The sequence below is a fragment of the Neofelis nebulosa genome, chromosome 17, assembly GCF_028018385.1.
Source record: "Neofelis nebulosa isolate mNeoNeb1 chromosome 17, mNeoNeb1.pri, whole genome shotgun sequence".
In the NCBI taxonomy this organism is placed as follows: Eukaryota; Metazoa; Chordata; class Mammalia; order Carnivora; family Felidae; genus Neofelis; species Neofelis nebulosa.
In genome coordinates, this window is record NC_080798.1 from 28821367 (window position 1) to 28849010 (window position 27644).

Here is a 27644-nt window from a genome sequence, read left to right on the forward strand (position 1 = left end):
CAGGGGGCCGGTGTTGGGAGGTGAGCCTGTGGATAAAGTCGACTCTTGTGCATGTATGAAGTAACCTCTGGGTCTGGGAGAAGCCCCCGCCTCCTCCTCTGGTGGCTCGCTTTAGCTGGGGGCTTTCTCTTCACCATTTTTCTTCATCTGTTGGCTGGGCTGGAATTGGAGCTGCTCTCCCCTAGGAAAGGTCAAAACTTGGTGGGTGGGGGGCACTGCGGTTGGGGCCCTTGAGAAACAGAGCCACAAACTTCCCTTTCTTCCCCCAGCGTTTATAGTTTTTGATCTACTTACTTATTTAAAGCCCAGTGAAAATGATCCGATTTAGCCCTATGAACAAATGCATTTGTAGCTCAAGACAGAGGCCAACTGAGTGGATTTCCATTAATCAAGTTTTGGGTTTTTTCAGCCTGTTTATTTTTACAAAGTATTCCTGCAGAATGACATTTATTTGCAGTCCCCCCCCCCCCCCACCTTTTTTTTTTTTTCCTTTCCTCAACTGCCAGGCAGCTTGCTCCATGCTTTAGGGGAAACTTGAAATACAGCGAGGGCTTACTTCAATTGACTTTTATCTTCAAAGCCATAACAAATGTTACCCGCATGTTTTTGGTGGGTCTCCTTGGCATCCAGTCCTGGAGGATGGGAGGGAGGAGGAAGGAAGGAGAGGAAAACAAAAGTCTGTCGTTTTTAATTAAATAGTAGTGTTCCCAGCAAGAGGAATGTGAGCCAGTAAAAGTTGCCATTGGGGGAAATGAGGGAGGGTGGGGAGGGGGCCCCAGCTTAAGTCTGTGGCTTTGGTGAAGTCACGGAATTTTGTTGCCTGGTTTCTTCCCCCAGCTGAGGACAGCGTGGGGGTGGTGCTTGCCCCCTCCCTTCCTCGCCCCCCTCTCTCAGAGAAACACTGAGGGGTCATTAATGTTTGTTCAAAGCACTTTTGAAGATGTGAGACACAGAGCCATCAGCGTGACATATGTTAGTGGTGGCGGAGGGTGGGCCCCGCCATCCAGGATATTAAGGGGAGGAAGCCTCTGCTTCTTTGGGAGTTATGCTTGGTGACTAGGGTCCAGACACCTGCGTTCCTACCAGTCCCTGGCCCAGCCACCGCATCTGCAGAGCGGGGGCTGGGGAGCCCACCCTGGGAGAGGTCAGGGTAAGCCCAAACGTGTAGGCCTGCATGGTGGGGGCCTGTGCAATGATTTCAGGTGGTGCCTCGAGGAATGTTTGTTATCTTAATAGCGAAGCGCTGCTTTTCCCAGGAAAGGTAGTAACTAGGACATCAAACCCCCGATTTCACGGATATTATCGCTTAGGATGAAGCTAAATTGAAAGAGAGCGGTGAAAGTTGATTCCGGGAAAAATATTAAGTACAAGTGGTCAAAGTCGTGAGTGCGGAAACAGGATGCTCAGAGTTTGGGAAACACCGAGAAATGGTAAGTAAGACAGCAGTGAGCAACCTTCTGTCCAGTTTAACTCCCATGATTCCCAGTGGCACAGAAAGGGTTCTTCCATTAGCTCAGCGGGAGGTAGGGTGTGGGCTCCAGAGTCTGCTGGATTCCAGGGGCTGTCAGAGGTCCCCCCGCCAGCTCCAGGCCCAGCTTCGTGGTGGCCTCTGTCTTCACTCCTTCACGTGGCCTTTCACCAGAGTGGCTGGAAACATATTAGTGGTTCATCCAAGTAGCATTATTATTATTGCGATGAGAACTATTTATTAAGTGCTATGTGTATGTCAAGTACTTTGCTTACATTATCTTACTCCTCCTTATAACCCTATAAAGTTGCCAGCCAGCTTGTGTGAACTCTGTCTTTCTCCCTTTCTGGAGCACTGTCTAGACCACAGAGGCCACGTGTGGTAAAGCCCTGTGCTGGACCATCTGCCCCGAGGGCGCTACACTTCATGTCCAGAGAGATGGCATGCTGACCCGCTGCTGAGTACTTTGGGAAGAGGCAGGCTGTGGGGCAGGCGGAAGGGGCCCCTGCTTGCCGTCTTCCTCCCTGACCGGGTCTGAGTAGCTTAGTAAATGTTCAGGGTGGGTCCCGGTTGCATGCAAGGTCCTGGGATGTGAGAGGATGACCTCGCTGGCACCAACCTAAGCCTGACCTTCCGAATACAAAAATAAATGAGGTCAGGCTCTGCCACCAGAGCTGGTCACCTTGTATAAGCCATTTTACCTAAGCTCATCTGCAAAATGGGTATAATAACATTCCCATCCCTGGCAGGGTTATGGCAGATGACTCCTCAAAGAGCTCAAAAGGGAGAGAAGGTACCGGGAGGTTTGCTGAGGCACCGGTGGGGGTGGGGACGGGAGCCCAGATTACAAATCCAGAGGTTTCCCACCTCCCCTGCCCGGCCATACCGTATAGAAGCACTTGGAGGGACACAGGCTAGGGCCGGGGCTTCCGCTCTTTCCGGGGGGACATGACAAACTTCAAGGAAACTGGAGCTCAGAGGAGAAAAGCGATGAGAAATGGGAGGTGTCCACGGTACGAGCGAAGAACAACAAAGTGAACAGTTTATATGCCAGACAACAATGTGCTAACCAATTAGAAATTTACATAAGCATAACCTCAAAGAGATAAAGAAGGATAGTGAAACATCCTTCTACATCCTTCTACAACAGGCAGTTACGAAAGAGAACCAATTGGAACTACTGGGTCTGGAAAATGTAATATAATATCATGAGCGAAGTAAAAAAGCTCGGTAGGTGGATGGAACAGCTTAATGGACCCAGAGAGCCTGATAGGAAAACACCTGGAAAAGCAGAATCTGCTCCCGCGGCGTGTACATGCGAGAGCATACGTGAGCATGGATGACCAGATTTAAGGCGGTCCCCTCCCCACCTGCCCCCACCCGCCCCCATTTGGCCCTTTTGTTCTTTTATGGCAAAACTGCCTGAAGAAACCGGCTGAGAGCCGTGGTGCCGGTCGGCCTGCCTCTGGATCGAAGGTGGCTGCCAGGAGGGCTGGTAATTTGAGTAGGGGGCACCTAGCGCATTTTGATATTGGGGGACGATTGGGAGGGTGCAGGCCGGGCTGGAGCCCGCGGGGACGTGTGCGGATGGGTGATGGGGTTGGAGGCTGGCTCCTGGCCCAGCTGCTGCCCGAGTTGCCGGATTCCAGGGGAATTACCCTTGAATGATACCAGTTGGCACAATTAAAAGGCCCCATGTCTTCACCATATGGAAAGCGTTAGGCCTCCTTACGTGGTTTCAAAGCTATGTGCCGGGAGGTACACTTGACATTTGAGGTAAAGCATAAATTAAATATTTGGTGTTTCAGAATTAAAAGATGATTTGCTTTGAGGCTGGTGGAGGCCTCTGGGCCTCCACTTGCTGGCATCTTTGGGTTCTCCATGGAGGGTCTCCTCTGTCCGTGGCACCCGGGACTTCAGAGCCCCACCTGGCAGCTTTCTTTACCCCTGGGGAGCAGGGAGGAGAGACTGGGGAAGTTTGAACTGGGCAGGGTGCTGGGGGGGGGGGCTTCTGGTTTCCAGTAGGGCTTGGGTCCCTCAGGGTGGTGCCGGGGGTGGGTGAGGGCGTCATACTCTGAAGGCTTAAACGAATCTCTGTGATGTGGTCTCTGGGAGACTTCGAGGAGCGTCTCATCCTGCCTTCAAAACTCTTCTTCTTTGAGAAGAAAGTTCCCCTGGGCCAGGCCGGTGCGTGTTCTGTTTCCTTGAATTCAGGAAGAGCCCCTCCTTCAGGACGTCAGCTATTAATTATGATTAATAATGAATTGTTATTATTAACTCCCTAGCTGTACCAGGCATTGAGGACATAGTGGCACAGAAAAGAGATGTGGCACCTGTCCTCCTGTGGCTTCTAGTCTAAGAGAGGAGACAAAAAGAATCCACACATAAACAGCCAAATTAACAGGCAGCAGGCCTTGGGAGAAGCTGTGTGAGTGACATTCGAGCAGAGACCAGAAAGGCCGTGAGGAAGAGGGTGTGAGAGCGGCAGGTTGGTTTTCGCGCAAGGAGTAGCCGACCGAGGCCCCGGGCTTGCTATTGTCCCTGAGAACTGGGTGGTGTTTGGGTTGGGATGGTGGACCCCAAGGGGCTCGCAGCCTGTGGGGACTACAGATCTCTCCCGGTGCTCAGTCTTTCTGAAGAGCCCTGTGCGTGAGTGGCTCTTGGCATGTTTGAGCCACCTGCCCCCCTGGACAGGTATGTGGGGTGGAACCCGGTGGGTAGTCAGTGTGCCCCCTGCCAGCCATTAGCTTGCCCCTTAGATGTGATTAATGTGGATCGTCATGGACGTGGGGACTTGGGGGCTTTACTCCAGCTGTTTGGATGGATTCATTGCCCCTGCTACCCTGAGGGGAGAGGAGGGGCGCCTGTAGGGCCAGAAGCCCAGTTGTGGGGGGATAGAGGGGACCTGAGGGGTGGGATTGGATTGGCTGCTCAAGGCAGAGAGAGGCACCCCACGGGCTAGGGGACAAGAGCCAGGGACAAGCCAATCCCAGAGAATGGTTGTGAGCCTGTGCCTGAGGGTAGAGGCTCCCTTGCCTTGGTTTACCAGATGTGTCTGAGGAAAGGGAGTGCCAAGGAACCCTGTGGTCAAGGGGCCAGTGCCCTGGCTAAGAAGAGATCTGCTACCTCTGGTGAGCCAGGCACCCCCCACTCCCTCACAAGTACTAGCTTGGGGGGTGCTTATAGTCTCACTTGCTGGCTGTGAGTTCCCAGTGTGCTTCGATTTAGAAACTTTTGGAATTTTTAGGTCGCTTGTTGGATTCCAAAGTAGGCGCTTCCGGCTGCCTCCCTGACTTCCCTTTTCTTTTTCACTCACACATGTTCTTTTTGTGGCTCTTGTCTCTGACAGACATTCTTTCTCTTCCTCTCGCTCTCTCTCTCCCCCTCCCCTCCCCACTCCTCCGCCCTCTCCTCCTCTCCCCCTCTCCCCGAGGTAGGAAAAAATTCAGACTCTCACAAACAAAATATCTGCCATTCCATCTGAGGGAGAACTGAGGCAGGAGCCCAGAATATCCTGGAAGAAACGCCAGAGAGAGCTGAAGGCCTCAGTTGTTTAATCTGGAATCTTTGATGTCACCGGGCTCCGTTTATCCTGGGAGGCTGCCTGCCTCTTTAGGGCTGGCTTCAGACTCTCCGCATGAAGAATGGCCGAGAGCCTTCAGGGGCTGGAGGAAAAGCCTGATCACTCCCCAAAGGGCAGGCCTGATGATGCTGCCCCCTCCTGCCAAGCCCAGGTGGGGTGGAGAACCTTTTCCAAACAAGCACTTCCAGAGACATAAGTAATTCTTTGATAACTTCGCGGGGAAGCAGAGGGGGCCCTTTATCCATGTGGGCAGCAGTCACAGGGCTTTGCGAGGAAAAGCTCAGGTCCCTCCTTGGGTCATCCCTGGCCCCAGAAAGGCGGCTCTGCCTACCCGGGCGTGCCCCGGGTGTGAGTTTGTTTAGAGGGCTCCAAGGAATTGGTCTGGGCTTCACTTTCCATACGTGTGGAGCCACGTGGGTGGCGCCCTGTGTGCGTGGCCTCGTGTGTGGCTGCTGCCTTTCAGGGGACCCAGGGGTCCTGGGGGGTGGTGGGAGGGGGCTTCGCAGTGGTGTGGCCTCCCCTCCCTCCTTCAGGCCTCAGGTTTTCCAGCTGAGAAGTAGGATAAAATTATTTATTATTATTTAGCAACTATGAATGCATTTTATTCAAGTTGGTCCTGCATCTATGCCTTAGATGTTGAGTACCTATTTTAGGCCAGGTATACATTTGCTCTGCCAGGAGAGCTGGTGCTTGGTTCACAGACTGTATATACTCTAGTAGGAAAAGGAAAATAGTTTTAAAAACAAATGACACAATTGAAGTTGTGATACGTACCTCACAGGAGGAGCAATGGGTGCTTTGAGAACATGGATTCGGGATCAGAGTGAATCTGGGTGGCCGTTCATTCGCTAGGTGTTCGAGTGTGCTTACGATGTCGTGGAAACTAGGAAGCATAAGGCACGGTTCCCGCCTCACCTAACCTCGAGTTTAGCGGAACCAAACGTTCATCTTTGCCTCCCGTCCGTTTTTCTTATCTTATTGCATTGGTTAGAATCCCCTTTACTATTTAATAACTGTTTGCTGCGTATCGAGTTCAGAAAGCTTTCTTTAACTCCTGGCTTGCTAATATTTTTGAAACCGGGAATAATGATTGAACTTTGTCAAGTGCTCTTGGGGCGTTCTCATCCTTTGCTGATGTGATAGATGATTCAGATGCGTGATTTACATCACTAGACTTCCTCGTGTTCAACTTCCTTTGCATTCCTAAACTCCATCTTTCTTCGTCATGAGACATTATTGTTTTAAAATGTTGCTGCATTGCACCTGCTGATATTTTCCTCTGGATTTTGCATCGGTACCCATGTAAGATGGGTTCATAGTTTGGGAAGGTGGATACTGCACAATGGAGACAATGTTAGCGGAGTGTTGGAGGACACTCTGGGGGCTCTGAGAGTCCGGAGCAGGGAGCGCCAACTGGCCTTGGGTAAGAGGTGGCCTTGGAGGAGCTGTGATTTAGGCCCAGAGGTGAATCGAGGAAGGGGTGGTGGAGAGCAAGGCAAGGGGAAGGGCCGTGTAATAGTTTAAGAATGTCTGCTAGATGGGCCAGCAGCGAGCGAGAAAGCCTTGGAGTCTAGAGGGCAGTTCATTTGAGATGCTGGTCGCGGTTCATTTGGCTGAGGAGGGATCACCTTCTGGGCCCGGGGGCCTTCTCAACCACGTTATGGACCTCAGTCCTTGTCTAGAGGGGAGGCAAGTGGCGGGCCCTAAGTGAGGGGCCAGCGGGACAGAAGTGGGGGAGTGCTCATGCAGGGGAAGAAGGAACGTGGAGACCGGTTCTCGGTTGTAAAAATACCGTGGAGGATAAAGAGGAGTCAAGTGACTGTATCTTCTGGGCTCAGTGAGAGATTCTGGAATGTCTGCATTGGTTCAGGCATGACACTTGGTTCTCAGAGGATATCCAGGGGGCCCTTGAGGAGGCCACCAGCAGCTGGAGGACCAGGAGTAGGAGAGCAGGACGCTTCAGCAAACTGGTCGAAGGGGGTCGGCTTCCTGCGGGCACAGAGCAGCGTCGAGGAGGGCAGGGAATGGACGGGGGTGGGGATAGCAATAGACGAATCAACTCCAGGCAGGGTGCTTTTGTGGGGACTCAAACTGCAAAATGGTTCTAACTGCCTGGCACGTAAGTAAGTGCTCAGTACAAGTTATAAGGCCGTCAAGAGGCACCGGGCTTTGGAGATTTGGGGAGGACTTTTTGAAGGAGGTGGCATGTGAGGAGGGCTCTGAAGGATTTCAGAGGGCAGGGGTCAGAGTTCAAAAGGGAAGAGAAGTCATATTAATGAGCGCAGCAGGCTGGGTGGAGACCAGCGGGAGGGGTGGGGGCTGGTGGCCCCTGGGGGCACCCATCTTGTCTCAAGGGGGCAGCACCCCTCAGCTCCAGCCTGCTGACCAAGGTGTGGGAATGTGGCCCTGGCCCTGCCTTCTGATCATGAAGAGAATCCAGCCATCTGGGCTTTTTTTTTTTTTAAAGTTTATTTATCTATTTTGAGAGAGAGAGAGAGAGAGAGGGAGAGCTAGCGTAAGCAGGGGAGAGGCAGAGAGAGAGGGAGGGAGAGAATCCCAAACAGGCGCTGCGCTGTCAGCACGGAGCCTGATGTGGGGCTCTGACTCAGGAACCGTGAGATCGCGACCTGAGCTGAAGTCAAGAGTCGGGTGCTTAACCGACCGAGCCACCCAGGTGCCCTCCAGCTGTCCGGCTTTTTATGTGAAATCATTCTGATTTAAAGAGATGATCATCAACCGAATACCGTTTTTAGAAAATAGTTTCTTTGGGCGGGCCCGGGCAGCTAGACTTGGCCTGTTGCGCCCTGGCCTGTGAGATGAGACGTCCGTGGGGTACAAGTGTGTTCCTGGTGATAGCGTATACGCACAGGTCTTAGGCTTTACATGCAGCTTTTGCACGTGTTGTTCCCCCGTATGGTACAGGAGAGAGGTGGGCTCAGCAAGTGGAAGTCTTGGGTCCAGCCATGCAAAGCTGGATTCGGGCTGCGTCCGAGCAGAGAGTGCAGCCCAAGCGAAGGCTGGGTGCTGGGGAGTCGGGGACAGTATGTTTCAGTTTGGCCGAACGCTCTGGGAGGAGCAGGAGGGGGTGAGCACAGAGAGATGTGGTTTGGGCCGCTTGGTGGACAGCTCTAGTCCATATTTCAAGCTTGCTTTGGTTCTCCTGACCTCCGTTAGACCCGCCGTCCGGTTCGGGCCCCTTTGTGCTGAGGCCCGGCATGTGCGCAGAATAGGTGTCGGAGGTGTGACTTTCGGAATCAGACTCTCTGGGTCCAAGTCCTAGCTGCGTGTCTCCCTAGCCGGGTGGCTCGTCTCTGGTCCTCAGTTTTCACATCCGTGGGATGGGGAGAGTCCTGGCTCCTAGCTCATGGAGTTGTTCTAAGAGCGAGATGAGTTAGTTCCTCTTGGCAAATCAGGGAGAGGAAAGCAGGTGTCTCTTCTCTTACAGCTTTCCGGTGTCGCTTGCTGTTGATCGCCCGCATGTGTGCTGCACGTGGTGCGGAAAAGAGCAGGCCGTGGTGGGCCAATAAGGAGCGGGGGAGGGGTATAGCGTGAGAGGGAGAGAGAGAGAGACTCCCAAGCAGGCTCTGCACTGTCAGCACGGAGCCCAGTGTGGGGCTCGAACTCACAAACCGTGAGATCGTGACCTGAGCCGAAACCAAGAGTCGGACGCTTAACCGACTGAGCCACCCAGGCGCCCTGATTTTGTTTTTTTGTTGATCTCGCCTTTCTGGCTGGATGGGAGGTAGGGGGGAAGCCTCTGGAGCTGATTGGCTGGCCTGCTGTGTGCTGCCCGGGGCCCCTGGCCTTGAGTACTGCTCTGGGGCCCTGGAGAGGCTGGGGTAGAGCATAAAGGGCCCCTGTTACCTTCAGGCCACAGGTAAGGGCTGGGGAAGACCGGAGCCTCCCAAGTGGACTCAGGCCCAAGGATGTTTTTCTAATTCCAGAAGGCCACGCATGCTGGCAGGCCCCTCACACAGAGGCTTTGGCTTCCAGCAGCAACCCTGAGTGGGTCTGGGGGTGCTGCTGAGGGATGCCACGGCCAGTCTACACCTGGCTTCTCGAGGGAGCCCGGTTACAGGGCAGTTTTTGACCTAAACTCTGTTATTTTACCCTTCTCCCTCCCCCCCCCCCCCAGTGATCTAGAGCGACTTCAAAAGCAAAAAGAGGATGTAAGAAAACTACAGACCAGGAATGAAGTTGCCTTTTCAGTGGGCACTGGGGACTCCCTTCTTGTTCCTTTGCCCTGGAAATTCCGAAGAGCCTGGTGCCTCGGTTGGTCTTGGCACGTGCCTTCGTTTTCAGTGTTCTGTGGCTGTAGCCTCAATGGGGCTACTAAGTGCTCAGTATATTCTGCACCCCATGCTGAACCATCTGCTGTAGGTCAGGCCCTGAGCCAGGCGCTGTTCTTACCACTCAGTTCTCACAGCGCCATTGTAAGGCAGGTACTGGGATCGTCCCCATTTTACTGCTGGAAAAACTGAGGCTCGAAAGGAGTCTCCCTCCTTGCCCAAAGTCACTCGATGTGGAAGTGGAATCTTGCTCCAGCAAGATTCAAATTCAGGTTAATCTGGTTTTAGAACTGCCTTAAATCATTATAGAGGAGATTTTTTTCCCCCCTTAAGCTATATGTGATAATCCCCTTCGTGGCTCATGAAATCAATTTAGTGACCAGCATTAAAAAAAAAAAAAAAAAAAAAAGAATAAAAACAAGAGAGAACAATGACCAAAGTGAGAGGGAATACTGCTTTGTGTAACTTTGTGTTTAGTTTGTAGGCGTGGATATTCATGTCTATTGATAATAGATGGATAGCTAGGTCAATCTAGGTCTGTGTATATCTACATACACATCTATACTCAAATCCATACATAGGGAGGCCCATTCTAAAATGTAATTCTTACTGTGGGTTGAGGTGTTAGAAGACACTGATGTTTGGTCGCTGGTACAGATTCTGAGCCTGGATACCCTAGGTCAGCTTCTTACTAGCTGTGTGACCTTGGGCAAGTTCCCTAACCTCTCTGCACCAAAGTTTTCTGTCTCAGCTTCAGGGTCTTTCGGTTTGCTGACTTTCTGGTCACAACAGATTCTCCCAGGATTGCCAGGGGTGCTCTCTTGCCCACCTACTCCCTTTGCTTAGGGCATGAAGAGAACGAGGCGTCCTGTGCGGGCCCCCACGTCCTCCTCCTGAGAAACCAACCTCTGAGCAGCAGCTGCATCCTGCAAGAACACGTGGCTGAATCTTTAGGGTCTGGACAGAGTACTGTGTTGTACGATTTGCTTAACATTATGCACTTTGGGATGGACCAGGCAGGGGCAGCTTGTCTGTGGCTCCACGTGGCATAGTTGGGGTGGCTCAGGCAGCAAGGGGCCAAGAATTCCACTTGGGTCATATGTCCGGGGCCTTAGCTCCCTTCCACGTGGCCTCACCACGTGGTTAGCTTGGGCTCCCTCAGAGTATGGCGGTCCCAGGGTAATCTGCCTCCCTACATGGTGGCGGCCTTCCCGGGAGTGCAGAAGTGGGAACTGCCAGGCCTTCTGAAGGTTTGGGCCCGGAACTGGTGACCCCACGTTCTCCTTGTTAAAGCAGGTCATGGGTTTAGCCCAGGTTTAGGAGAAGGGGCAAAAATACTGGGAGGTGGGATTTCTTGGGGGCCACGAAGGTAGTCTTGCAGAGAGGATGTGTCTTCTGGAGAGAAACTGCCCAGTGGCTGAGGAGGAAAAAGGACTTCAAGGTGTCCATTGGACTTAGGAACCTGCTGCTCACAGCCGGGTGTGGCGGGAGTTTGTCTTGGCAGAATGACAGCAGAGGCAGGACAGGCCTGGGTCATGAGGGGACTGGGGAAGCCTTGCACGTGAGCCGAGCACATACTCGTGAGAACATCCTGGGCTGCGTTATTTGCAAGAGTGAAAAATGTGTAATGACTCAGGTATCCATCACCAGGAGACAGGCTAACAACAGACAATGGGGTAGCTGGGTCACGGATTTCTCTGCAAGTGGTAAAACCAGGGTGAGTTAGGGTGGGCAGTGGGCTGACGGGAAGGAAGCCCTGAAAGGCTCCTGAATGAGCAAAGCAAGAGCAAAACATAAGTATAACGGGGTCCTGTTTTTGCGGGATGCAAAAATCTATTCAGGCCTGTGTCTGTCTGTTTACAGGTGTACAGAGAAGGATCTGGAAGGATACAGTGCCAAAGGCTGCTTCCCTAAGGATTGGGGTGGTGGGGGGTGGTGAGGAGAGAAGGAATTTCACTTTTCACGTTATACGTTTCTACATTGTTTGATTTTTTTTTTTGGTCCAATGAGCATGGGCTACTTTTGTATTTTTCAAAAAGCCAATACATTTTAGAAGAGAATGAGAGATGAGAAACGGATCACATGTGCGGGAACTCTGTGGAGAAGCTTTGCTGGAGAGGGTGGAGAGGGAAGATGGTGGGGGGAGGGGGGGATGTGGGGTTGGGAAGGGCGCAGGGCACAGTCGAGGACCATCTGCATCAGAACTCCCGAGTGCAGTCTGAGATGCGGAGAACTTGGGTCTCCCTCCCCCTGGAGGCTCTCTGAATCCAAGCCTCTCTGTATTGGCCGACACCTGTCCTGGCTGGACCCTGTAGGAAGGGCAGCTGGGGAAGGGCTGAAGGGGGAGGGCTGAGGTGGGGAGGGCACTGCCCATCTGGAGGGCTGGAGGGGTGGAGAAGGGGGCACAGTCCCTGACTCCTGACGAGCTCAGTCAATGGTTCTGTTTCTCTCTGTTCATTTCCCCACGGCTGTGGCTCTGTAAACCTATATGTGGGCTTAGCGCTTTACTGGCAGTTATGATACCTGGCCTTTCTTTCAAGACCTGCCAGGACCCTCGATTTATAACTGGAAGGAAGGAGATGTTAAAAGGACCTCAAGACTAATGCCGTCCGGTAGAACTTTCTGTGATGATGGTGATACTCTGTGTCTGCAGAGGAATCATTAGCCACCTGTGGCCGTTGAGCATTGGGGATGTGGCTTCTGTGGCTAAGGAACGGAATTTTAACTATATCGTATTGGAATTAATTTAAATGTAAATGTAAATAGCCACATAAGGCTAGCAGCTTCCTCATGGACAGCACAGCTCTGGACCAATGGAGAAAATCCTGTGCTCCAGCACATCAGGCTGACCCCATCCTAAGGGGGGAGGGTCAAAGGGGTTATTCGCAGCAGGTGGTGGTGGAAAGAGAGCTCTGCCCCCAGAAAGTGCTGCTCTGCTGAAACCCTTCTTGGGGTCTTTCCAGACCCTGCTCCTTGGAGGCATGGCTTCCCTCAGCCTCGGAGGGCCACTGCTTGGCCGCTGCTGCGTGGGGGATGGGAGAGATCGTAGGGTCCTTCCAGGTGGGTGGGTTGGAGCATCTTCTCTTGGTGTCACAGATCAGGCCTTCCTGGCCTTCTTAATCCGCAAGGGCCTTTTTGACATCTTGCTTCCGGGGCTCTTAGGAGAGGACTTGCCTGCTTGGCTCTGGTGTGCGGAGCTGGGAGGAAAAACCCACTCCTGGGGCAGGTGCCAAGAGGGGCCATCTTTTCTCCAGGAGGAAGGGCCAGACCCTTATGGTCTGCAAAGCCTTCCTTGCAGTCATTTGTCAGGTATTTAATGTTTCCAGAACGGAGGAAACTGAAGCCAGACTGCAGAGTCCACGGGGCAGGTTTTGCGTGGCCCGGCACCATGTCTCAGGGCCTTTTGCTCCAGAAGCGTCTGCCAGGTGGATGAGGCTCAGACGGGCTCGCGGCTTGGTCAGGGGGTGCACGGCCCCAGAGGGGCAGGAGTTCGGGTCCGGTCCACACCTCCTTGCACAGAGCCGTGCTGCTCTGAGCCCTTGAAGGGAGCCTCTGCTCACGTCTCCCCTGCCCCTCAGAGAGGGTCCTCATCTTTTTCCTTTTCATAAATGAAGCAGTGTAAAACGAAAAGAAAAGAAAGAAAGAAAAAGAAATTCAAAGTAGTAAAGTTATGTAATAAAAAGGAAGCCTCCTTGCCATCTCCACCACTGTCCTACCAGCGCCCTCTTTCCAGGCATCTGGTTCCAGTTCCTGGAGGAGCTTCTCGCCTCATTCTGTGCGGATGCGCCCTTTTCCCTTGCAGATAGCACCAGCCCTCTTGGCCAACAGGACTGGGAAGCACTGGTGTTTGCAGGTTGATTGGAAAATGGAGTTGAGGTGGGAAATCATGAAAAAGTGATAGAGAAGACTTTGTTTTAACTTCAGTTGCCTGTCGGTAATCTTGCTTTGTTAACAGTGTATCTTGGAAATCAGTCCTTATCAGTACATTTAATCTTACTGCTCCTCATGGCTCTCAAGCCTTCCGTTCTAAGGATGGACCATAATTTGTTGCACTGATTCTCTATCGTTGGGCAGCTAGGTTGCTTATGGGCTTTGTGCATTTCTGCGGCTTTGCTTCTGTACACACACCCTCTGCCTCGACATACACACCCCAATGTGATTTCCAGGTACGACTCTACCATTTTTCTGGCAAAGCCAGAGTTTCTCCCCTGGGCTAATATTTTCAAAATTCAGGGGGACAGCAGCTTCAGGGGTGGGGGCGGGGGGTTGTTGTGGTTAAGTCAGTATAACCTTCCTTGGGGTGGCTTAGTCAGGATCCCTTGGGTTTTAAACCTACTCCACTGTTTCATATAGAGGCGTGTTATTGGCCTGTGTTAACTCCAACTCCAACTCCAGAGAGCTCCAACTCTGTCCCGGGTCTGTGGTCTATGCCTTGCTCTGCTTTTCTTGGGCTCGGCTTTGTTCTCAGGCAGACTGTCCCCAGGTGGTGGCAGTTTGGCACCCAGTGGTCCGGGCTGCTGTTCCAGGCTGGAAGAGAATGTTTCAGCTAAAGCCCAAGCTGGGCTCCCTTTGTTTTGACTTGGCTCACAAGCCTATCACAGAACCATGCCTCTGCCTCTGATGGTCCTGGGTCACGTGGTCATCCTGGAGTGGGGGCTGGGATCAGCCCCAAACCTCAAGGGCGGGGGGGGGGGGGGGGGGGGCGGTGGGCGGTTCCCTAAAGAAATGCCTCACTGGTGCACCTGTGAGGAAAAAGCACACCGGATGGGCGAAACCAACAACATCTGTGCACCGCCTGGTCCCGGGAGTAAAACTCACTGATTGCTGCTCCTGTCAGCAGCTGGCGAGTGTGGGTGGGGACAGAGCAGACGACGATTAGCTGCCTATCTGGGGAGAGCTGCTCCTGGGCCCTGGTAGTTTGCCACCTCCTCCATGCAGCCCACACGGGCCTTTCTTTCAAACCCCTAGCTTCTCTTTTGAGAGACCCTTTTGAGAGTCTGCAAAATCTGATGGTGTCATTCGCTTCACAGAAATGCTCTTATACACCTTTAATTCCAATTTCAGGGCACCCGTAACCTCCCAGTTAAGAATCTCTGCCTAAGTTTGTATGGCTTTTTTGTTTTTCACCTCATTATTTATGTATTTTTTTTCTTACGTGGTTCTTCTCCTAATTCCAGGGACCACAGAGCTTTGGATCTGGGTTTTGGATCTGGGTTCATAGGCAGCTGTGTGACCGTATTGACGTTGGGTCTTCATTTTCTCACCTGTAAAATGAGAGGCGGATAAAAGTACCCACCCCTTGGAGTCGTTTTGAGGATGAAATGAAATAATGCACGTAGCAACTTAAGGCTTGGCTTGCAGTAAGCCCTCCGTAACCATGCTCTCCAACCCAGTAAGGCCGCCAGGGCTGCTGGTAGGTTCTGGAAGATTCCCGGGAAGCCCCACTCCGTCTCTCGGGGGTCCAGCACAAGAGCTGGAAGGGGCTTGGTTGCTGTTTGGTGGATGAAGAGGTTCAGAGAGAACATCTCTGCTGAGGAGTCGCTGGGGGCCGATCACCTCTGTGTCCGTTTGGGAAAACTAAGGCCTAGGAGGCCTCCGTGGCTCATCCAGGTGTCTTGCGGCTGGTTTGGGTTCGCTGTGAGTGCCGTTACATTCTAATCTCAGGACACCCCTCGCTTATTTTAAAAACTGTGTCTCCTGCCCGCCAAGGTCAGGCCGCAGGTGACGGCTTAGCTGTGCATTACGGGACTTGAAGGAGCTCTCTGATCTCAGCAGCGCCCCAGTCCGTGGCTCCACCGCCTGCCTGGCTGAACACCAGGTCTGGGCTGGCGGGTATTGTTCTGCAGAAATGCGAACTGGTGCTTTGCTTTGAGAGTATTAAGACACAAAGTCCCTGTGGTTAACAGCAAATTAATCACAGTATTAAGGAGGGAAGGTCTGGGTAGACATGACTTCACGAGCCTGTCGTAAAGTCTGCCGCTGCCATGTTTCACTCTCCAAGATTTTTGACTTTCAGAAAAGGAACCGCAGATAGAGTTACCAAGTTTTACAGAAATATTTTTACTGGGCAGAAGATTGCTTTATGGTGAGAGCTGGTTATTTCAGGAGACAAGCAAAGAGCCCTTTATTCTCACGTTCCGTGGGAGGAAAATATTATGCTAGGAAGCCCGCTTCTTGGATGGGCCCTTGGAGAGGCTGGGCCGCATTTCTGGAATCGGGAGTGGGTGACACCAGATGGGGGTCCGGGGCGGGGAGGGGTGCTGCTGGGCAAGCACCCACCTTCTCTCACCCCTCCCCGGGCGTTTGGGGGCTTTGTTACGCAGATGGAAGGAAGCCTAAGGTCACAGAGCAGGGAAGGGATGTGGCAGAGGTGGGCTTTGGCCTGGGGGCGCGAGGCAGAGAGGGGAAGAAGGTGGGGTGGCGTGCCAGTGTGTGAGACCCCCGGCTGGTGAGAACGCACGCCCGCGTCAGAGCTGTCTGCCATTTATCAGGTGTGTGACTCTGGGTCCACAGCGATCGGAGTGTCCTTTTTCCAGGCGCAACGTGGGGCCTCCCCAGTTATCCGGCACTCGGGCCCGGGAGGATAAAGCGAGAGGACCCACGTCCGGCATTTACTCGTTTACTCAATCCGTAGCATCCGCAGTGATTACTGGAGGCAGGCAGACTGGCCTTCCTTCCGCCCACATTCCAGAACCATCTCATCCTGCCACTTCTTTGGCTGGTGCTGTCCAGTGCAGCGGGCGTGTTTCCTGAGTCCCGAAGACTTCTGGTCTGATAACGCCCGCAGCGAGGCGTCCGAAATCTGGGCCACCCCAGCCGGTTGGAGACTTACGGGCCTCATTCCTGGAGCTGGTCAGGATTTCAGTTCACGGAAGGGACTGTTCTCTCCCAGAAATCAGGGGAAAAGATACTGGCTTGGTTGGACCCGAGGGGGATGGGTTCGACCTTCGTGGACTAAGACTTGGTTCTCCCCTTCCCCCCTTGGTATAGAAGAAGAATGCCTGCCAGAAGTTGTGTTTGTGCCTGGAGCTGCCATGTGCCTGATAAGGAGGCAGCATCCTTGCCCCCTTCTTGCTTCTGACCAAAATCCCTTTTAAGTTGGGCGGTTGGAGACGGTTGATTTATTTCGTTCTCTTCCTTACCTCCCTTTCAGTATTTAGAATGTGAGGGAGAGTTTATCTTGTTCTCCGGGAGATGTATCGCTTCAGCTTTGGAATGGCATCCAAGTTTACAGAATGGAGTCTGGTGCCCAGTGCCTTCTGGTAAATATTTTGGGAAGCTGGATTCCGCTGGCATTATGGCCCATGGGTTGGGCAGTGGGTGCTTTTCCACGGCCGGATGATTGGACCCGGACCCTTTTCATACAATGCCCCGCGCACGGGCTACGCGCTGAGGCATCTGAGCGCCCAGAATCCCTGCCTCTCAAGGGAAACAATATTGCTTTAGCAGGGTGATTAGAACTCTGTCCACCATGGTAACCGCAAGCTCCACACAGTTATTGAGAATGTGAGATATGGCTGGGCTGGATCGCAAATGCTTAGCAGATTTCAAAGGCTTAGTATGATAACAAAGGATGTAGAATTTGTCAACAATTTTTACATTGATTACATATAATGATAATACTTTGAAATGACAGTATTTTAGCTACATTGACGAAATTTCATTATTAAAAAAATATTTTTTAATGTTTATTTATTTTTGAGAGAGAGAGAGAGACAGAGCATGAGTGGGGGAAGGGCAGAGAGACAGGGAGACACAGAATCCAAAGCAGGCTCCAGACTCTGAGATGTCAGCACAGAGCCTGACGCAGGACTCGAACCCACGAACCGCGAGATCATGACCTGAGCCGAAGTTGGACACCCAACCAACTGAGCCACCCAGGCACCCTGATGAAATTTCATCATTAAAATTAATTTCATCGGTTTCTTTTTCTTTAATGTGGCTACTAGAAAAATTTAAAACTATATGTATGTGTGTGTATATATATATATATATATATATATATATATATATATATGGCTTGCATTTGATTCCTATCAAGCAGCATTGGTCTAGATTCTAGACCATTCTTGATGATACTGCCTCCAAGTAGGCAAAACTTGGTTCTTGGGGCGGGGGCAAAAACTTGATACTCTTTATAGGTATGAAGCACAAATATACATATAGATCTACATAAATAGTAACACAGTGTATTTGTGGTATTAAAATTTCAAGTGATTAGGGAAAAAAGTCTTAAGTAGGCTCTGTATGGGGCAGGGGGCAGATAATGAAGCCTGAGAAACCTTGCTACAGGGACAGCCAGACCTGAGTCACATGCTGGCTCTGCCTCTTGTTAGCTGTGTGACCTTGGGTGAGTTCCTTAACCTCTCTGTGCCTCTGTTTCCTCATCTGTAAAATGGGAGGAGAGATGGTACTTACCCCACAGAGCTATTGTGTAGATTAAATGTGAAGCCCTTTGCTCAGTACCCAATAAATAGGGAAGTTATTGTTAATTCTTACTCATATGTGATAAGCGAGACTTCTGGAGGCAGAACCGAGGGCAGGGGCCTGGGGCGCGGCGGGATTTCTCCTTCTAGAACTTACGGAGTGACCATAATGTCTGTTCTCCTGTTTTCCCGTCTGGAAATGTGTTGCTGGGCAGACCTTAACATATGCACAGCACTTTGCACTGAGCCCAGCATGTGGCTTGGGGGGTACTTGAGCGCTGGTCACTCCCACCCCCAGCCATACCAACACCGTGCCGGGCACTGGGGGGTTCACACTGGGGGCTGTTCATCAGTGACCTTTGCCGGGCTTGTGGCAGAGGCTCATGGCCGCCTCTCCTGGGCAGGTGGGTGTCCAGCTGTCAGGGCCGGGCCAGGGCGGTGCTGGACATCTCCTCCCTGGGGCCACCTGCAAAGGGAGAGCCGGGAGGAAGGTGGAGGGGTAAGAGGGGCTGACCACTGACACTGACAATTGGATTAAAATTCCCTTTCAAGGCCTCGCAAGTTGTTAGTGACATGGACCCTGGCCTGGGGACCGCTGCCCTTCCATAGTAAAACCAAATTCCGTCTTCTGAAATCACAGTTGAGAGACACAGATGCCAAGGCTCTGCCTTCTGTGCGAGGAGGTGGTGAGAGGGGCCGGTCAGCAGCACGGTGGGGGTGGGGGAGACCTGTTGGCTGCTCCCCCTGCTAGATGCCCCGGGCTTCCCGCACATGATGGCCTTGGGGGGCGAGTGGGGGCCTTGGGAGTTTCAGGTGGTCTGGAGATCTTGGGTACCCACTGCTTGACACCCCCCCCCCCCAGATGCCACTCACACACTGAACATAACCTGTCCAAACTGGCTCCCTTCATCTTCCTGGGAAACCCACCACCGGCCCTCCATTCACCTGCTGCTCCATTTGGAAGCTGGAGGTCATTCCCAACTCTTCCTCTCAGCTCCACACTGCATAGCTGACAGATGGTCACTTTTGTCAATTCTGTGACTTAAATGCATCTCAGATTTGCTGCTCGCCACTATCCCGGTCTGGTCGAGGCCACCCTCGTATCTCACCTGGAAAGTTCCAACAGCCCGTGATGTTACCTTCTGTATTTCACCCAGGACACATTGGGATTTTACAGAATCATGCCCCTCCTTAAATCCCTACCACGCCTGCCTGAAGCCTTTAGAAGAATGTCACATCCTTCCCATAGTGGACAAGACTAAGTACCATTTGCCCCTTTCCCCCTTCTTGCCTCCTACTGCCTTCCCCTCGCTCCCTCGGTCTCAGCCACCCTGGTCCTTTTGGAACACACCCATCACACTCTGACCTCAGGGCCTTTGCCCATGCTGGCCCCTCTACTTGAGATGTTCTTCCCGATACAGTTTGCCTGGGTCTTCCTTCCTTACCATTTAGGACTCGACTTTCACATCACTGCCGCAGAGCAGCCTCCCTTGAGGCCCCACTCGAAATGAGTTTCCTTCCTCACTGCTGCTCCTTCTCATGACACCCAGCTCCTTCCACGTCTTCGGGTGCTTATCACCATTGGTCATTAGCGATTTATTCACGTGATGATTGAGTTTCTGCTCACCTCCCGCAGGAACATCAGCTGTGTGGTGTCCAGGGCAGTTACCCTCAACCCCTGTAGCTCTAGGCCTAGCACAGCGCCTGACACATCGTAGGCACCCATTAATACATGCAGAATGGAATTGCTTTGCTGTGTACTTTGGACACAGTCCTTCCCTGCTGGGCTTTAACTACCCCGTCTGTAAGTAGTGGAGAGGGGTAGCTGGGCTCAGTCACTTCTAACTTGTTTCCATCTTGGATATTTTTTGGAATTAACTGGTGCTTCTTCTTTGACCCCATATGTTACTTTGGGCTGGCTGGAAGGCTGGCTGTTACAGGTCATGTGCCCCACCCCCTTCCTTTGTGCTGTAGCCAGGCTGGGGCTCAGGGGGTCTACCGCGGCACCCTGGGAAAAAGAGACATCCTCTGTGCCAACTAGTGCATCCATGAAAATGGGCGCTCACTACCACCATCATGCTGCTGCTTCACAGCTTAGAGGCAGCGTGGCGTCGGGGCTTGAGCGAACCCTGAGTCGGGCAGAAGCGGATCCAGAGCCAGTCTCTGGCCCGCCCAGCGAACACTGAGGCTAGAAGGGGTGCCGATGGGCTGTGCGGAAGAGGGTACAAAGAATGGGCTCTGGGGTTCAGAGGAATTTGAATCCTGGGTCTGCTTCCTACCAGTTATGTGGCCTGAGGCAGCTTTCCTGATCCTTCCGGGGCCTCAGTCTCCCTGTCTGTAAAATGGGACTACCAGTTGTGTCTGCTCACCAGGGTGTATGAGTTCAGTGAAGATCTTGCACATGAAATCACAGTTGAGGGACACAGATGTGTCTGTGCCTGGCAGAGGCAAGGTGCTCAGTAAAAGCTCCTTTTGTTATGACTAATAAATATTCCCTTAAAGATCGCTTTTTGCGAGGGAGAAGGAAACAGCAGAAGGAAACGTCTTTCTAGAAATTTCTTTCACCCATGGAAAGGTCTTTGGTATTTTCGTCCTAGCTGGAAAACCCTCACCCCTACACACTCAGCATCACCCTGTCCCCGTCCCTCCACGGTCCCCCTGCACCCGGTCTGGTCACCAGGTGACTCATTAGTTACTCCAGCTGGAGGGTTGCTATGGAGACTTCCTTATGCCGAAATTGCCCTGTGGCTGGGTGGACATCCGGTGATCCTGGCCTAGGGCGGAAGGGTGATGGCCAAGGGGACAAGGGGAGGCCCGGTTTGGAGACTCTGGGCATCATCCTTGCCGTGCAGCTCGAAGGCGGATGCTGTTGGGGGAAGGGCCAGCGGGTGCTTTCTGGGGTCAGATCGGCGTTCTGCCTGCTCTCTGCCCTATGGGAGCTCATCTTGGCTCAGGTCTAGGAGAGGGTCCTGTCCTGACGGCCTTTTGGAATCCGAGACCCCTTGCAGATGTGCAGTTTCCTGGGGGGTTGGGGGGGGATTAACACCCTCTCTGAATGTAGCCTCTGAGCCCTCTGGGGTTTTTCTGGCAGCTGGCCCTGTGTGCATCAGACTAACCTGGGGAAATTCAACAAGTAAATAACTTCTGGGTTCAACCCCCGGCAAGTCTTACTCAGTAGGCGTTTGAGGACCCCTGTGGAAACAGGTCAGGCGCTGATCAGCCACAGGGTCTGAAAGGGGGAGGGGCAGCGGCCCAAGGAACATCAGGGTGTTGTTGGCACAGCTGGGGGTGGGGTGCCTGGCCGCACGAGCGACAGCTGTTGACTATATATGTCTGGGGTGCAGCCCAGGAGTCTCTTTTTAAAACACACACACATGTGTGCGTATGTATGATACGGGCATATCGGTACATAACGGATGTCTAAATTTTGCTTGGCGTAGGCACTCTCACTTTCATGTTCTAGATGGTAAAACTGAGGTTTGGAGTGACAGGGGGCCTTCTTCCAGGTCAGTATCGAAAATTAAGCTCGGTATCGGATGCAAACTCCGGGCTGTTGTGCCCCATCACTGCCTCTCTTAGGACTCAGTGTTCCTGCCTGTCAAATGGAAACACTCCACTTGCCTTGACCACCTCCTGGTGGTAGACAGCACTTGGAGAGCGGGACCGGCCATGGGGAACCGGGTGTGTGTGAGTCACCCCTCCTGACTGAGGGGGAGCTCCTTGGAGTCAGGGCTTGGGGCTGAGGTGGCCTGGGAGGGCCTGTTTGGTTTCGTTGACATTTCCGAGAGATGCTGGGCCTCACTGGTGCCCTGGCTGAGCAGACACAGCCGTCTCCCCCCAGGGACTAAATTTAGGATTCCTCGGCTCTTGGCTGGGCCTCCTCTTGTTTTTGGAAAGTCTCCATTTTGTTCCTCCTGCTGCCTGCGGGCGGCCGAAGCCCAGCCACGGCCAAATGACTGTCCTGCCTGCTCTCCACTCACTCTCTGGCCTCAATTGATCTTGTCGGAGTTAATTAGTGGCTGGCCTTACAGGCCTGGCCTCCAGCGGGCAGGAGGGGCTGTGCTAAGGGTGTGCCAGGAGCCAGGGGGTCCCCTCCCCACACCCCTACTCACCGCCGCCTCAGGCAGAGGCCCTCTGAGGGAGGCTCTGGGCTTTTCTTTGGCACTTGGTGAGCAGATGCCTCCCTCTCCCTTTTCTTCTGAGCCCTGTAAAAATAACAAGTTAAAAGACCCTCAAGTTTGAGCAGTAAAAGCAAATACATGAAACCAAGCTGTTTCCATGTGGGGGCCACGGACTGTGAACACCCAAGTTTGAAACTTCCTCTCTTCGGAATTTATGGAAGCCTTGGAAACTTTTCCTTTTCCCTTTAAACATCAGAATTGGCTCAGGGCATTCTTTAAAAGCATAACCCTGGTGCCGCTCACAGCTTGATTTAATACAGCTTGAATACAATAGTAACTTCTGAACCCGGCTCTCTTCAGAGAGGAGGAAAGGTGTTTCATGACACCAGTAAGTAGGCTTTTTTTTTTTTTCTCCTTTAGCCAAGAAGTATATTCTAAGATTTATTAGATTCTCCACTGCCCTCCCCCTAGTAACCCAGATTTTTGCTAGAAGTAAAGGAACCTTGCTCAGAACAAGTTCTTTAACTAGGGGCTAGAAGATGTGCGACCAGTCCTCTGGGGGAAACGTTGGCACTGAAACATTCAGCAGTGCCCAGAGGCCGGCTGTTTTTATAGGCAGGCGGTTCACAGGTATTTGCTTCACAGACCAGAACCGCTCAGGGCCCCAGCTTTAAGAGCATCAGCAGGAGGGTAATTGTATTTCGGGGAGAAGGGGTGAAGTGTGGGGGTGGGTGGGATGTTGGTGAGGAAAGTCAGCTCTCCTGCAAAGGGAATCCGCTCTGGGTTTCTGGGGACGGATGGGTTTGCCGGCCTGCATTTCTGGGAGGGGGCATTTGACAAGCCAGCGGTGTCGTGACAGTGTTCCCCGAGAAAAGAAGTCAGATTCCGGATCCGCCTCTGCCTCAGTGGTATGGGTCTCACGTCTGAGGGCTCCTTCCCGAGGGCTGCGGGGTCCGAGTTTGGCTTTTAGGGAGCCCCGGGGCTCTGGTGTTGGGAAGGGGGTTGTGTCCTTTCTCATCTTCCATCTGGACTTAGCAGAAGCTCGGCTGGAGCCCCGCACACATGTTTTTTTTGGCTCTGATAGCCTAAAACAATTATTTTAATTAGTTGCCAAAATCTAAAAATCAGGACATCTCACTTAAAAGTCCAGATATGAGAGGACTGAATTTTGGTGTGGTCACCACGTGTTACACCAGTTAGAGCGGGGCATCTAGTGGGAGCAGAGGCGTTTGGCAAGGTCTGCGGACATTCTCGGTTGTCAGACAGGGGGGTGGGGGCGGGGGGCATCTGGTGAGTAGAGAGGCCAGGGGTGCTGGTAAGTATCGAACAGTGCACGGGACAGCCGCACGACAAAATTATCTGGCCCCCACAGTACCAAGGCTGACAAACCCTGCTATGGGGCAGCATCTGCAAAGCCCGCCAACTCCACTCCTGGCTTCTAGAAGGTTCTGAGTTCCTGAGATTGGTTGCTGGCTTCACAGCTTATTCCCATCTTTTGATCTTTTGTTCAGAGTTGGGACTGGATGCTGGTGTGCCCTCACTCCTCCCGGGGCCCTGCCTGGGTCCCCAGACAGATGGGTGCTTGGCGTGTGGAATGACCACTAGGCAAGCCTCAGAACAGAATGTACAGGAGTAGCTACCCCTGAAGGTGTTCGGCCCCTCCTTCCCCCCTTCTTCCCCAGGCAGCAAAGATGCAGACCCCTCAGTGGTAGCGATTCCTGGTTTCAATGCCAGTAACTAGTGATTAATATGCTCATCGATCCACAGCTAAATTCCTGCGATCAAGCGGTGGTCTGGAGCGGAAGCGGTGCCTGTCCATCCGTCATCATGCTTCTGGGTGTCTTTTGTGGACAGGGCTGGATTGGAGAGCTCAGTTTGAGACACTGGAAGTCGGCCTGAGAGAGGCTGCTGGTTGGTGTGTGATTCCCTGCAATTCGTGTAAAGGGGTCTCCAGAGGGGCACCCTGAGCTGTGGGAGGGACAGCGTCAGCACCCGCTTCAGGAAGAGCCCAGTGTAGTGGGAGGTGCAGAAAGGGATTCGTGGGAAAAGGTGTAAACTATTCCAGAGCAGGAGGAGGTGGTGGAAAAAACAGGAGCTTAAATCAAAACCCAGTCCGCCTCTCCCTGCTGTGTGACCCTGGACCAGTCACTGAATCTCTTCATCCTGTGGCCCTTGCTTGTCAGTGGACATAGGGAATGCCTTTCTGGCAGGTTGTTGAGTAGGCAGAATACACTTGGTAAGTAACTTTTTTTTTTTCAAAATAAGTTCTCATAAGTCATTGAAAAAAAATTTTTAAAACATTTATTTATTTTTGAGAGTGAGAGAGACAGAGCCTGAGCAGGGGAGGGGCAGAGAGAGAGACACACACAGAATCCGAAGCAGGCTCCAGACTCCGAGCTGTCAGCACAAAGCCCGAAGTGGGGCTTGAACTCACAGACCGCGAGATCATGACCTGAGCTGAAGTCGGATGCTCAACTGACTGAGCCACCCAGGCACCCCAAGTCACTCTTGATCAAGGTGGTAGGCATAACTGAGCACCCAATGGTCTCAAAGTTCACCTCTATCTGGGGGCATTCAGGTGGGCTGCATGTAGGAGGTGGTAGCTGATATGACTTAACAAGGCGAATTTTTCCTACTTTGGTCGTTGCCTTGAGCTGCTCACTCTGGTGAGGACCTGTTTTCTTGACCCATGGCATTTTTTTTTTCCTCTCCCATTTTAGATGGGGTGATCCTAGTTGTTGTAGCAAATAGACTCTGATGTTGGGGTGGCTCATTGTGCTAGGATTTTATTTATCGTGCATGTGCCAGGTATCTTGTTTGGAAGGTGACTCTTGCCCGGGCAGTGATTTAGTGGCCCAGGCTCTTTCCATCTCATAGCTCAGGCTCTCTAAATCCTTTGCTTCTAGCTGGGAAAATTCTGGCATGAATTCTTTCATTCATGAAAGAATGAAACAAAAACTACCCACTCCTTAAGATCCCTGACTGTGAGATGGCCCGTGGCATGAAATCACATGGCCCTGCCCCAATACAGTGGGTGCTGGGAAATACAGTCCTGTCCGGCCAGCCACCTCCCAGTGACAAGCGCACACCGTGGAAAGGGAGCATGACACTTTGGGGGCAGGTGTCTATCTCTCCAGCCCCGCTCGCACCCTTGTATCCTTTGCAGGGTCTCTCGGTGCCTGGGCCTCCTTTTCTGCGGATTTCCTCAGCTGGCCACGTCTAGCTCCATGTTCCAGGAACTTCTGCCCCTGTGTCCACGTGGAGTGGCATGTCCCCTGGAGGGCTGCTGGTGCGTTGCTAGGAGGGTCACGCCCAGGTTCCGATTGGATGGCCACCCTGCATGCACTTCTTGCACTGCTGTGGCTGTTGGTCGGATTCTGAGAACCATTCCTCATGGTTCTGAGGATGCCCAGGAGGCCTTCTGCAGGCCTGTGGTCCTGGGCATCCGGGGATCCGGTTGGGGTACAAGACTAGGCTGTGACTGGGTCATGGCTTTCATGATGCCTCGTCTTATCAAGTGTCTCTGGGGATGCATGTGTTGCTAGGTCACCCTGGAGACGTTAAAGTCTGTCCATGGGCCTCATCTGTGAGAATGAAATCAACACATACTCAAATAAAACCCTGGCTGCCCATGACATGGGCCACTCCGAGGGTCTACTGAGTCCCTCACTGTGTAGTCTAACCTGCTACACACACGTGCCTTCAATCTGTCCCATGGGCCACTCCTTTGTTGGTCTCTCCAAGTTGGTTTTCTGTTTTTATTTTTGGCTTGAGAACATAGCGTATTTTTAAAAACAGACCTGAGTGTTATGGCACCACGATGGGTCTTTCTTTCTTTCTTTCTTTCTTTCTTTCTTTCTTTCTTTCTTTCTTTCTTTCTTTCTTTCTTTCTTTCTTTCTCTCTCTCTCTCTCTCTCTCTTTCTTTCTTTCTTTCTTTCTTTCTTTCTTTCTTTCTTTCTTTCTTTCTTTCTTTCTTTTTCTCTCTTTCTTTCTTTAACAGAGACAGAGAGAGAGCACACACACATGCAGGGGAGGGGAGGAGAGAGAGAGAGAAAAAAGAGTATCTCAAGCAGGCTCCACACTCATGGAGCCTGACATGGGGCTTGATCCCACAACCCTGGGATCATGACCTGAGCTGAAATCAAGAGTCGGACACTCAGCTGACTGAGCCACCCAGGCACCCCCAGGTCTTCTTGGTGGCCTTGGCCTCTCATTGTGTGCCAGCTCACAGCTCACCCCTTCCTGTGTGTAACCAGGGCGAGCCCACGCAGAGGACGGGGCCTGTTGCTTGGGGTGGAGCCTTCGCAAAGGCAAAGCCTGCAATTTCGGGAGGCCCTCGGTACGTCTGATGTAAGCACAGGTCCACACAGGAAGCATAGTACCCGTGCTGGGTGAATGTAAGACACAGTACCCAAGATAGCAAGAGTGCTCTCATCCCACAGTTCTGCCTGCTGACACCCGTTTGGTTAATGTTTGACTCCCTTCCTTTTGGCAGAGATTGCAACTGGGTGGCCTGAATCTCGTCCCTGGGAATATTTTACTTGACTGGCTCAATTAGAAAAAAAATGGATCAATGGCTTACAAATGGAGGTTTTCATTTACAAGCCCGGATTTCTGACTTCTTGAAAGTTGGAAAAGCCGGTCATACAAGCATCAGCTTCTTAACCTGGCACTGTTGAGCTGGAGCTGAGTGTGGCTGTGCCTTTGGACATGGTGTACGCCTCCCAGAGCCCCATGGCACCCGCCAACCCTGTTTCTCTCTCTGTGGCCCCTCATCATTGCTCTTGCCCGTGTTTTCTTATACACATAGGTTTCTCTTTAATCAGTTTTTCTAGTGCTTGCAAAGAAAAAAAGTTGCTATCAACGATGGAGGGGGGAAGATGAACCAAGATGGTTCTCAGAAAAATGACAACGTATTGCTTCCTGGTGATGAAAGGTTCTGTATGTTTCCCATGTGAGTATTAAATGTGGCCCACTTCATTCATTTAAATAACCTACCCCCAGGACTGCTTCCAATAGGACAGTGTTTCCTCACTGCAGTATCCCGCTGGGAATTCTGTGGGGGTAAAAGATGCTATGCTCAAATAGGTTTGGGAAACAGTAGATCTAATAACCAATTAGTAAGTTTCTTTGCTGCGGGAATTCTCAGTGCCTTTATTGTGCCGAGGTACACGACGGACCTCAAAATGGGGTTTTAATATAACCTGGTGTCCTTTCAGGTTGGTGGCCCGCTTCCCCATCTCCTCTGGCCAGGAGCCCTTTGGGAAGCAGAGCGGTCGGGTTTGAGTGCTCTCACACTGTTAAGTGAGGTCTCTTACATTCACCCAGCCTTGTGTACTGCGTATCCCCTGCATGTACCTGCTCTTACGCTGGACGCACGGAGGGCCTCCCAAGGATACAAACTTTGCTTTTGGTCTTCTGCCAACTCCCTACCGAGATTTTGAGTCCTTCTTGCTGTGTGGGGCCCCTGCCACTTGCTTAGAGGCAACTTGGAGTGAAGAGCTGTCTGAATGGCTACTGCCCACTCCCTGTGGTCGGTTTGTAGCTCTGGGTCTTTTGTGGGCTTCCACAGAGCTGGTGGTTGTTTTCTGCTCCAGGATGACGTCGGGCTATTTTGCAACAGCTCTTAGTCACCGTGAGTCCACGAGGGCTCGACGAGTGGGATCTGGGGAGGGTGGAGTCGGGTGTGGGGAGATCACCCGGTTGATCTCGCTGAGCCGCGTGTGCCGTAAGGTGTATTTCTTGCCCGATGACGC

The 27644-nt window shown here is 52.3% G+C and overlaps 1 protein-coding gene across 2 annotated transcripts in view; it reads left to right on the top strand.

Annotated features, from left to right (window-relative positions):
• The window catches only part of NKD1 (NKD inhibitor of WNT signaling pathway 1), an 83401-nt gene that overhangs the window by 2242 nt on the left and 53515 nt on the right, over positions 1–27644 (top strand). Inside the window, exon 2 of one of the 2 annotated variants that reach the window (XM_058709573.1) lies at positions 1311–1430. The exons of the other annotated variant lie outside the window; for it this stretch is intronic. Within the exon in view, the coding sequence (XP_058565556.1) occupies positions 1428–1430 (3 nt within the window). The 5' untranslated portion in view covers positions 1311–1427. The remainder of the gene's footprint in view (positions 1–1310; positions 1431–27644) is intronic. 2 annotated transcript variants of the gene reach the window in all.